We start from the raw sequence: 13,071 nt of genomic DNA on the forward strand, positions 1-13,071 counted from the left end.
TGGCCCGAGAGCTGGTCCATATTTTTGCTCGGACAGGTCTACCAAAAGAGATTCTGACAGACCAAGGAACCCCCTTCATGAGCAAGGTGATGAAGGAGCTTTTGCAGAGTCCTTCAGATAACTCAGCTTCGGACCTCGGTTTATCATCCACAGACGGACGGCCTAGTGGAACGCTTCAACAAGACCTTAAAGGCGATGCTCAAGAAGGTCGTTGAAAAGGATGGGCGAGACTGGGACTACCTGCTCCCATTTCTGCTTTTCTCAGTCAGAGAAGTTCCTCAAGCCTCCACTGGCTTCTCTCCATTTGAGCTCCTATATGGGCGGCATCCAAGAGGTCTCCTAGACATCACCAAGGAAACTTGGGAAGCTGAAGTCACGCCACACCGGAGTATCATCGAACATGTCGCCCAGTTACAGGAGAGAATGTCAAAGGTGATGCCCATCGTGAGGGAACATCTCCTCCAGGCGCAGGAAGCCCAGGCGAGGGTCTATAACCGGTCGGCGAGACTAAGACAGTTCCAGCCCGGGGACCGTGTTTTGGTGCTGATCCCTACCGTCGAGAGCAAGTTCCTCGCCAAATGGCAAGGTCCATACGAGGTGGTGGAGAAAGTCAGCGAGGTTAATTATAAAGTCCACCAGCCTGGCCGAAGAAAGCCGCATCAAATATATCATGTAAATTTGCTCAAGCCGTGGCGGGACCGTGAACCTGTGGAAACTCCTTGCCTGGGAGCCGCACCAGAAGGCAAGGTGGAGGAGGTCACTATTGCAGAGACTCTATCATCGGCCCAGAAGCAACAGTGTCGAGAATTACTACAGCGGAATCGGGAGCTGTTCTCAGAGTTGCCGGGGCATACTCAAGTGGTAGAGCATGATGTGCTGACAGAGCCGCACGTACGAGTGAATCTGAAGCCGTATCGGATTCCGGAAGCACGCCGGGAGGTGATCTCGGCCGAGGTGAAGAGGATGTTAGACCTCGGAGTAATAGAGGAGTCAAAGAGTGGGTGGTCGAGCCCAATCGTCCTTGTGCCGAAACCCAATGGAGAGTGGAGGTTTTGTAATGACTACCGCCGGCTGAATGAGGTATCCAAGTGTGACGCGTACCTGATGCCCCACGTCGACGAACTCACCGAGAGGCTTGGACCGGCGAGGTACATCACCACTCTCGACCTGACGAAGGGCTACTGGCAGATCCCCATGTCCCAGATGGCTAAGGAGAAGACGGCTTTCTCAACACCTGATGGGTGTTTTCAATACACGCGGATGCCGTTCGGACTACAGGGGGCCCCAGCCACTTTCCAAAGGGCTATGGATCGGATCGTAGCCCCACATAAGAAGTATGCCGCAGCCTACCTCGACGACATTGTGGTCTTTAGCCCAGACTGGGCTAGTCACCTACCTAAACTACAGGCCGTTCTGGACGCGCTAAGGAAGGCAGGATTTACCGTAAATCCGAAAAAGTGTGCCATCGGGAAGGAGGAGGCCAAGTACCTGGGCTATGTTGTTGGGAGAGGCAAAATAAAGCCGCAAATCAAGAAAGTGGAGGCAATTCAAACCTGGCCGCAACCACTCTCGAAGAAGCAGGTGAGAGCATTCCTAGGAATGGTGGTATATTACCGGCGGTTTATCCCGAATTTCACCATGATTGCCGCGCCACTAACGGATCTTCTAAAAGGCCCCAAATCAACCATAATGAAATGGACGGAAGAAACGGAGACCGCGTTTCAACAGTTGAAGCTAACACTGTGCAAGCAGCCGGTCCTGGTCGCGCCAGACTTCAAGAAAGAATTTGTGGTCCAGACGGACGCTTCAGAGGTTGGTCTAGGGGCTGTACTCTCCCAAGAGATAAATGGGGAAGAACATCCCATTCTCTATCTAAGCCGAAAGCTGTCCTCCTGCGAGAAGAACTACGCCATAGTAGAGAAAGAGTGTTTAGCTATAAAATGGGCAGTGGATACACTGAAATATTACCTACTAGGCAGGAAGTTTAGATTAGTATCAGACCATGCCCCGTTGAGATGGTTGAGGGAGAAGTGGGGTAAAAATGCCAGGGTAACTAGATGGTTCCTAGGGCTTCAAGAGTTTAACTTTCACGTGGAGCATAGGCCCGGGAAGTTACATGGGAATGCGGATGCCCTCTCTAGGATTCCCTGCCTGGTGTCAGAAGGTGCCCAAACCCCCAGCTTTGGGCAGAGGGGGGGAATATGTGACAGTGTCACTGGTTTTATATGTGAGGGGAGGTATGTGTCACTCAGGATGCTCTCCTGTGTGAACTAAGACCTACTTTATTTTTCTGCCAGCGTGTTATATGCTGGTAGATTTACTCTGTTAAAGGGTGTTTTATGGGAATGGCAAAGAGGGCGGGACGCCATTCCCCCTACCTCCCCTCAGGGTGTGGCTGAGCAATGTGTAAAAGCTCAGTCCTGTTTTTTTTCCTGTGGAGTGTGGTCTGGAGAGGGAAGTCTCCAGACAGTATTGTGGAAGCTGCAGAGCTTTTCACAAGGAATTTAGCAGTGCAGTTTATGCTACCGAGAGCGGGCGGAACCCGCTCATCTTTGGACTCAGTTATGCTTTGTTTTTGTTTTTTTCCGTTTAACCCAGAGGGGTCATGTTTGTTTTTCCTGCGAAACCTGCATGAATTTATGGCTGATAATAAACCAGCAGAAAGGAAACCTGGGAACGTGTGTCCTGAGTCTGCCTCCAGGAGAGCCGAGCGAGTCGTCTTGCCACAATATGTACAGAACCGACTTTTTTCTAGAAAACTGAAAAAAAAACCTATATGAACTGTGGCAAGGTATGAAACCAAGTGTGAATCATTTAAGAGTTTTTGGTTGTAAAGTTTTTGTATTCATTCCAACAGAAAAACGTTCCAAACTTCAAAATAGGTCCATGGAAGGAATATTTGTTGGATATAGTGAAAATTGCAAAGGATATAGAATCCTAGATCCCAAAACAGACAGAGTTATGGTGAGTAACAGTGTGACATTCATTGAGGATCTAAATGAAGACACTATGATTTCACTGGAAACAAAAAATGAGAAAAACAGCCATGATATAGCTGAAGGAATATCTGATGAAAAAGAAGTTGAAATTAATAAAAAACAGAATACTGAAAGTGAAGAGAAACAACTACAAACAGACACAGAACCAAGACGTTCAATAAGAGAAAACAAAGGAAAACCACCAATACACCTTTCATACAAGGCAAGTACAAGTAAAATTTATGAACCTACCTCTTGGGAAGACATATCTCGACTTTCTGAAAAAGAAGCCTTTAAATGGATAGAGGCAACAGAAATAGGAATAAAATCCATGCATGACTCAAAAACAAGGACACTAACACAATTACCAGAAGGAAGAAAAGCTATAGGATGTAAATGGGTTTTTAAAGTAAAGTACCGAACAGATGGCACAGCTGAACAATACCGAGCAAGACTCGTAGCTAAAGGTTATTCTGAAAAATATGGAGAAGACTATGATGAAACATTTGCTCTAGTTGTCAAACATACTACAATAAGAACTTTGTTTGCAGTTGCAGCAATGAAACAAATGGAACTGAAACATCTGGATGTAAAAACAGCATTTTTGAATGGAAGTTTAACAGAAGATATTTACATGGAACAACCTCCAGGATTCAAAGATGAAAGTAACCCAAACATGGTTTGCAAATTACAGAAAAGTATATACGGTTTAAAACATGCTGCTAAAGCGTGGAATGATAAAATCACAGAGGTGCTCACAAATGAAAAATTTAAAAGAAGCAAAGCTGATCCTTGCCTGTACACAAAAAGACTAATGGACAAATGGATCTATGTACTCATATATGTTGTTGATATTTTAGTTTGTTTTGAAAAAGAAAGGGATAAAGAGGACATACTAAAAATCCTGAATCAACATTTCGAGATCAAAGACTTGGGAAATGTGAAACAGTACTTTGGAATACAGATAGAAAGAGAAGAAGATGGAAGTTTCCTGCTTAATCAAAATCACATGATTCAAGACATAATCGAAACATTTGGATTGAAGGATGCAAAACCAGCAAAGTCTCCAATGGAAACTAATTATCTTAAAGAGATGAGTAGTGAGAAAAATGTGTTACCAAATAATGAAGAGTACAGAATGGCGATAGGAAAATTACTGTATCTAGGGACTGTTACAAGGCCAGACATTGCAGCAGCAGTAGGAATTCTGAGTAGAAAAGTGTCCAAGCCAAATAAAGCGGATTGGAATGCTGTGAAGAGAGTAATACGTTATTTGAAAGGAACCAGCAATGTTAAACTGAAACTACCTACAAGTGATAAATGCAGTTTAACTGGATACGTTGATGCAGATTGGGCTGGAGATCCAACTGACAGAAAATCTACCAGTGGCTATCTTTTCTTTCTCTCAGGTGGACCAATTAGTTGGACTAGTAAAAAACAATCAATAGTAACGCTGTCATCAACAGAAGCAGAATATTTTGCAGCAGCACATGCGAGTCAAGAAGTTCTATGGTTAAGACAATTGCTAACAGACCTAGGACAAGCACAGTTGGAACCAACAAAAATAAATGAGGACAATCCGGGATGTCTTGTTCTTGCTCAGATGGAAAAAGTTAACCCAAGAACCAAACACATTGATGTGAAGTATCATTTCTTGAGGGACCATCAGGAACAAGGAATCCTGAAATTAGAATATTGTTCAACTGAAGATATGACAGCAGACATTTTCAAAAAGGCATTGAATGCTGAAAAACATCAGAGACTAATGAAGAAATTGGGTTTGACTGAATAAGTCCTTACGGTTGAGAAAGGGTGTTGGTATATGCAACAGTTGTGGACTTCTTTGTTTGTGTGAAAGAGGACTTTATGCTGATCTGACAGTAGATGTCGATGTTGTGTAAAGTTTCCTTGTTTACTGTATTGTAAAAAGAAAAAAAGTCTCTCTTGTATTTTCTGTTTTGCACTTACTTCCTGGTGCAGTACTGTGTGACTGTGCGTTTTTTCCTTTACCTCATGTTCTGAGAAGTAAAAGCTTGTTTTCCTATGTAATCTTCTCTGTGAAGTTTCTACTGCAACTGTGGGTATCCAGAAGCTGTACAACAGTAACTATATCTACATTATATAGGTCCAGGTGTTCCACCTATTTGTTCATCTGTGGTGTGTCTTTCTGTTTTTACTTTGTGTAATTTTTGTCCCCTATATGTCTTAATAAAGCTTTGGCAATTTTTAACTTGGGACATGTAGTTAATTTTTGCTCTATATATATTGGGGTTGTTGTTAATTATATGTGTTAAAAAAAACAAGACAAACTTTAACATACAAGAAAAATGGAGCTTGCTTATGCATTTCAGTCTGCAACAGAATAAAAATGACCAATCAAATCCTAATAAAATGTTAAATCTAATACTACTATAGAATACAGAAAACTGCCTCCAATTGACATAAGAACATATTATATTATTCGACCATTAAAAGGTTCTTTGCTTTTAGAAATCTCTCTTCCCTGGCACAGTTTAAAAGAAAAAAACTGAGCTACACTCCTCCTCCCTGGGCCCAACACTGAGTTTCCACCGATGCTCTCAGTGTCCGTTTTTGCCTGCTCCGCTGATGTTACTTCGAGTTGATGGCATGAACCCCTGATCAAGCCATTGTATTCATGGAAAGGTTAAATATGCAGTGAATGGTGTTTTATTAATATGTTACATATTATTGGGAAAAATGTTGTGCATTAGGATTTTCAACCTATTTGTGCCTGGAGAGCTGAGAGGACCTTTCACCAAATTATTCAGGTTGAACTGGACACACAATGTAATAGTGGCTACAGAGCGGAATAAAACATATTTTTTTCTCTTTTTTGATTTCTCGTCTCTATTGTAGAGATATTAGCAATTACATACAGTGGGTATGGAAAGTATTCAGACCCCTTTAAATTTTTCACTTTTTGTTTCATTGCAGCCATTTGGTAAATTCTAAAAAGCTATTTTTTTCACATTAAAGTACACTCTGCACCCCTTCTTGACTGGAAAAAAAATAGAAATGTAGAAATTTTTGCAAATTTATTAAAAAAGAAAAACTGAAATATCACATGGTCATAAGTATTCAGACCCTTTGCTCAGTATTGAGTAGAACCACCCTTTTGAGATAGTACAGCCGTGAGTCTTCTTGGGAATGATGCAGCTAGTTTTTCACACCTAGATTTGGGGATCCTCTGCCATTCTTCCTTGCAGATCCTCTCCAGTTCTGTCAGGTTGGATGGTGAGCTTTGGTGGACAGCCATTTTCAGGTCTCTCCCAGAGATGCTCAATTGGGTTTAGGTCAGGGCTCTGGCTGGGCCAGTCAAGAATGGTCACAGAGTTGTTCTGAAGCCACTCCTTTGTTATTTTAACTGTGTGCTTAGGGTCATTGTCTTGTTGGAAGGTGAGCCTTCGGCCAAGTCTGAGGTCCAGAGCACTCTGGAAGAGGTTTTCATCCAGGATATCTCTGTACTTGGCCGCATTCATGTTTCCTACAATTGCCACCAGTTGTCCTGTCCCTGCAGCTGAAAAACACCCCCATAGCATGATGCTGCCACCACCATGTTTCACTGTTGGGATTGTATTGGGCAGGTGATGAGCAGTGCCTGGTTTTCTCCACACATACCGCTTAGAATTTTCACCAAAAAGTTCTATCTTCCTCTCATCAGACCAGAGAATCTTATTTCTCATAGTCTAGGAGTCCTTCATGTGTTTTTGAGCAGACTCTGTTCGGGCTTTCATATGTCTTGCACTGAAGAGAGGCTCGACTGGTGGAGGGCTGCAGTGATAGTTGACTTTGTGGAAATTTCTCCCATCTCCCTACTGCATCTCTGGAGCTCAGCCACAGTGATCTTGGGGTTCTTCTTTACCTCTCTCACCAAGGCTCTTCTCCCACGATTGCTCAGTTTGGCTGGACGGCCAGGTCTAGGAAGACTTCTGGTGGTCCCAAACTTCTTCCATTTAAGGATTATGGAGGCCACTGTCCTCTTAGGAACCTTGTGTAATGCAGAAATTCTTTTGTAACCTTGGCTAGATCTGTGCCTTGCCACAATTCTGTCTCTGAGCTCCTTGGGCACTGTGAGCGGTGAGGTCTTATATAGACAGGTGTGTGCTTTTCCAAATCAAGTCCTATCAGTTTAATTAAACACAGCTGGACTCCAATGAAGGAGTAGAACCATCTCAAGGAGGATCACAAGGAAATGGACAGCATGTGACTTAAATATGAGTGTCTGAGAAAAGGGCCTGAATGAGTGTCTGAGCAAAGGGTCTGAATACTTATGACCATGTGATATTTCAGTTTTTCTTTTTTTAATAAATTTGCAAAAATTTCTACATTTCTGGCTTTTTTTCAGTCAAGATGGGGTGCGGAGTGTAATTTAATGAGAAAAAAAATGAACTTTTTAGAATTTACCAAATGGCGTAAATGAAGCAAAGAGTGAAAAATTTAAAGGGGTCTGAATACTTTCTGTACCCATTGTATTTGGCACCTAATGAGTCAACTTTAGGTAAGTCCGAGTGGATGTTATTAGATAGTGTTCACTTCACTGGGGGCATGTACTTCTGCTCCCTGTATGATAGTGACCAATCGTAAGCAGGAAACAATGTAGAAGTGCAGAAGGAACTGCATAGGGTCACATGACCTGAGTCCACAGATCCTGCCAGCCAGAGTGTGCTGCCTAAATAAGCACTGCAGATATATTACATAGCACCAAATTGTGGAAATATTAACTGGAGTTAATTTCTCCACACTTCTGAGCTTTGTAGTTTATCTTCAGTAGATTTTATTCCACTCTAAAAAGAAAATAGTTACTTGCACATTTTCCAATAGGCAAAATTAAATAAAAAATTCCTAAAATACAAAAACCTCACAATCTGTACACAGATAGTACTAAATAACCATTCAAAACTTACCTTTACATAAATAGTGCACATAAAGAATTATACTTAATATGGTTGTCCATTGGCTCATACATAAACCATACAATCAAGTATACACCCGCCGCTATAAATAAAAAACCTGTTGTCCTGAAGGCGAAATAGAGGGTGGTGACATCCAATAGGAAATGTCCCGAAAAGATCAAGATGAAATAATGAAATCTAAGCCGTGGAGCGTTCCGGCTGGCAGCACTCACTGAGATGACTACGAAGTGCGATCCACAGACAAGTTCCAGGGCGTGGTTCCAAGATGACGTCACCGAGAAACTGCGGATCACAAGATGGAAAGATGAATCAAAATACAATCAACACATTTTGGAAACATAGTGTCCTTCCTCAAGGACTGCTAAGGGCTAAGTGTGGCTGGCTTATATAGTTGCCTCAATTAACCATTTCTAGACTGGAACCTTTATATTTATCTGCACTAGTGCAGCTGCAGCAGTAGGGTAGGCACTGCTTATGAGCAGTTAGTAAGAAGCGCCATCATTGTTTTTTTGTTATAAGGTCTTTTATTCCACTCTGCAGCCTTAATTACATGGTGCGTCCAGTTCATCATGAAAAAATTGGTGAAAGGTCCTCTTTAAGTCCAATACCCAATAGAATATAGAGTTTTCATGACAGATTTCAATGTAGCCAGAGTGAAATCTGCAGTGAATCCGCATCACAATCTGCACGTTACACAAGCTGATTTACAAATAAATCTGGAAGGCCCTATGGTGGTTGTTTACTAATTACTGATTGTGTGCTATTGGCCTTTTTCCAGTATACAGGGCTCTGCCGTCTGTGTATTTGACATGGAACAAGTGGCTTTGATATTCTCGGGTCGGTTTAAAGAGCAGCGCACTCCAGATTCAGTATGGACGCCTGTTCCAGAGGAGTTAGTCCCAAAGCCACGGTGAGTAGAATATCAAAAGAAAATGTTGAATTGCAAATTTCAATTCCTGTTAAGAAGTCTTCCTCCTTTCCTAATACCCTGATAAGGATAAGTGTTGTTAGCATAAAGCATGATTCCTTAACCACTTCACCCCCGGGCGATCTACCTTTTTTCTTAGTTTTTATTTCTTCCTCCCCTTCTTACAAGAACCATAACTTTTTTATTTTTCCATCCACATAGCCATATGGGGCTTGTTTTTTGCGAGACGAGTTGTATTTTTGAATGAAATCATTAATTTTATCATGTGATACACTGGAAAACGGGGAAAAAAATCCAAGTGCGTTGAAATTAGAAAAAGTGCAATTTCAAATTTTTTATTTCCTTTTTTTTATTTACCATGTTTACTAAATGGTAAAACTGAACAGGTAATATGATTCAGATTAGTACGATTACACAGATACCAAACATGCATAGTTTCTTTTTATTTAAGTGGTCATAAAAAATTTGGAAATTTGAAAAAGAAATAAAAAATTGCTTGTGTCACCATTTTCCGAGACCCGTAACACTTTGAATCTTTGGGATATAGTGCTGTTTGATGGATTGTTTTTTGTTCCCTGAGCTGACTATTTTGGGGTAGATAAGATGATTTGATTGCCTGTTATTGCATTTTATCGCAATGATGCGTCAGCAAAAAAAAAAACGTTATTCTGACATTTCGATTTTTTTTATCGTTATGCCATTTACTGATCGGATTAATTTACTTTATATTTTGATACATAAGACTTTTACAAACGTAGCAAAACCACATATGTGTATTTTTTTGTTTTACTTTTAATTGTGCAAAATGGGGGTGATTTGAATATTCTTTATATTTGTTTAAACTTTTTTAAACTTTTTACTGTATTTAATAGTCCCCTTAGTGGACTTGAAGCTACGATCATCTGATCACTTTTGCTATACATACCAGTACTTCAGCGCTGCTATGTACAGTCATGGCCAAAAGTTTTGAGAATGACACCAAAATTATATTTTCACATGATCTGCTGGCCTCTGGTTTTTATTATTGTTTGTCTGATGTTTATATCACATACATAAATATAATTGCAATCATATTATGAGTACCAATAGGTTATATTGACAGTTAGAATGAGTTAATGCAGCAAGTCAATATTTGCAGTGTTACCCCTTCTTCTTCAAGACCTCTGTAATTCTCCCTGGCATGCTCTCAATCAACTTTTGGACCAAATCCTGACTGATAGCAGTCCATTCTTGCATAATCAATGCTTGCATTTTGCCAGAATTTGTTGGTTTTTGTTTGTCCACCCGTCTCTTGATGATTGACCACAAGTTCTCAATGGGATTAAGATCTGGGGAGTTTCCAGGCCATGGACCCAAAATCTCTATGTTTTGTTCCATGAGCCATTTAGTTATCACCTTTGCTTTATGGCAAGGTGCTCCATCATGCTGGAAAAGGCATTGTTGGGCGCCAAACTGCTCTTGGACGGTTGGGAGAAGTTGCTCTTGGAGGACATTCTGGTACCATTCTTTATTCATGGCTGTGTTTTTAGGCAAGACTGTGAGTGAGCCGATTCCCTTGGCTGAGAAGCAACCCCACACATGAATGGTTTCAGGATGCTTTACAGTTGGCATGAGACAAGACTGGTGGTAGCGCTCACCTCTTCTTCTCCGAATAAGCTGTTTTCCAGATGTCCCAAACAATCGAAAAGGGGATTCATCAGAGAAAATGACTTTGCCCCAGTCCTCAGCAGTCCACTCCCTGTACCTTTTGCAGAATATCAGTCGGTCCCTGATGTTTTTCCTGGAGAGAAGTGGCTTCTTTGCTGCCCTCCTTGAAACCAGCCCTTGCTCAAAGAGTCTCCGCCTCACAGTGCGTGCAGAAGCACTCACACCAGCCTGCTGCCATTCCTGAGCAAGCTCGGCACTGCTGGTAGTCCGATCCCGCAGCTGAAACAGTTTTAAGATATGGTCCTGGAGCTTGCTGGTCTTTCTTGGGCGCCCTGGAGCCTTTTTGACAACAATGGAAGCTCTCTCTTTGAAGTTCTTGATGATGCGATAGATTGTTGACTGAGGTGCAATCTTTGTAGCTGAAATACTCTTCCCTGTTAGGCCATTTTTGTGCAGTGCAATGATGGCTGCACGTGTTTCTTTAGAGATAACCATGGTTAACTGAAGAGAAACAATGATACCAAGAACCAGCCTCCTTTTAAAGTGTCCAGTGATGTCATTCTTACTTAATCATGACTGATTGATCGCCAGCCCTGTCCTCATCAACACCCACACCTGTGTTAATGGATCAATCACTAAAACGATGTTAGCTCCTCCTTTTAAGGCAGGACTGCAATGATGTTGAAATGTGTTTTGGGGGTTAAAGTTCATTTTCTGGGCAAATATTGACTTTGCAAGTCCAGTAATTGCTGTTAAGCTGATCACTCTTTGACATTCAGGAGTATATGCAAATTGCCATTACAAAAAATGAAGCAGTAAACTTTGGAAAAAGTACTATTTGTCTCATTCTCAGTACTTTTGGCCATGACTGTATAGTGAAAATCACAATCTCCTATAAACGCCGGCTAAAGGCTTGCTTTCACAGGTGAATCATCAGACAAACACGGAGGTCTTCAGAAGACCCCCGGCTGTCATGGCAGCTATGTTGTAGATAATTTAACAACATATATTCATCTACAAATATAGAAAAAATCTTAAAGCAGACATAGTCTATGCTATCAGGGTCAGGTTAATGATTAGTATAGTACCCACCACATGCCATCGTATTTGGACCCTAGTGACCATCATTGCCCAGTACCCTGACGCACGTTTCACATGTAGTTTCGCCAGAAGGTACTGGGGCAATGTCCTCCGTGCACTTTATAGTGTACACTCACTAATGAGCGCTGGGTTTCATAATTGGCTCATGTCTGCCCCCCATCACCATGTCCAACACCGCCATTGGCGTCCTGGAAGTCGAAATGCGCATGTCTGAGTAACATGATGATGCCAGAGATGAAGTGGGGGAGAGTGACAACACGGCCAGACATGCACACACCCCAGATGCTGAGTGTCCCAACAAGTACATGGAATGTTGACAGGAATTATAATTAAGGTAAACAGCAATTAAAAAGTGAGCAATTCGTCACAATAAGTTAAAGAGGTTGTCCATTACTATAGAGAATGCCCCCGTCGATTTGAAAGGTGGAAATAAGATTTTTTGTAAATACCTTCCTTGGTCATTGTTGCCTGTGAGCGGCGCTATTGCTGACCGCACACCAGGCATCATGTGACCCCCACGCTCCCCCTGATTGATGGGCTGTGGACGGGGCTTGACTGCACATCACAGCCCAGTATCCAGCCCGTGCTTTCCCAATGAATGCAGAGGAGAGAGAAAAAGAGTGGTGGATATTGGGCTGTGACGTGCAGTGAAACCCCGCCCACTGCCCATCAATCAGGGGGGAGCGCGTCACTGGGTCAAACGATGCCTAGTGAGCGGTCAGCAATAGCGCCGTTCACAGGCAACAATGACCACGGGAGGTATTTACAAAAAGTCTTATTTCCACCTTTTAAATCGATGGAGGCATTCTCTGTAGTAGTGGACAACCTCTTTAATGATAATTGATATATAAATATAATTAATACCAGGAGGAATATATAGTTAGAGGCACTTAACAGCATTAGTTGAGAAAAATGTAAAAAATGTTTGGAACAGTGGAAAAATCGTTGGAACATATACATATCATCTAGTGGGCAGTATTTTGAAGGGGATTAATGTTTTCAAGATATTATCTTGAATAAAAAAATTAAATAAGTAATTATCGGTTTCTTTGGGTACCCCTTCATATATATATATATATATATATATATATATATATATATATATATATATATATATATATATATACATATATATATATATATATATATATATATATATATATGTATATATGCATCAACTTGATCAAATTGTTCTGAGTGATAATTTCTCACAATACCAGCAGATGGCGATATAATAGCCATATATATCACCATCTGCTGGTATTGTGAGAGATTATCAGTCAGAGCAAGATCACAATAATCAAAAATAAAAAAGAATATATACTTCATATAAGTGATATAATAATCTATATAATAAAAATATGGATACTGAATACCTAAAGATAAAACAATAAAAAATAAAAAAAATTACTAATCATTGCACACAAAGTGATATTAAGTATGACAAAAGAAGGTGAAAAAGTGAAGGGAAAAAAAAAAGAAG

The 13,071-nt window shown here is 41.1% G+C and overlaps 1 protein-coding gene across 1 annotated transcript in view; it reads left to right on the forward strand.

Annotated features, from left to right (window-relative positions):
* Positions 1-13,071, forward strand: part of SEMA6B (semaphorin 6B) — a 229,896-nt gene that overhangs the window by 149,444 nt on the left and 67,381 nt on the right. The window contains exon 11 of the mRNA XM_073686360.1: positions 8,691-8,822. Coding sequence (XP_073542461.1) covers positions 8,691-8,822 — 132 coding nt within the window. The remainder of the gene's footprint in view (positions 1-8,690; positions 8,823-13,071) is intronic.

The sequence above is a fragment of the Phyllobates terribilis genome, unplaced genomic scaffold (assembly GCF_046119375.1).
Source record: "Phyllobates terribilis strain yellow unplaced genomic scaffold, ASM4611937v1 Scaffold_1__5_contigs__length_1240528914, whole genome shotgun sequence".
Classification (NCBI taxonomy): domain Eukaryota; kingdom Metazoa; phylum Chordata; class Amphibia; order Anura; family Dendrobatidae; genus Phyllobates; species Phyllobates terribilis.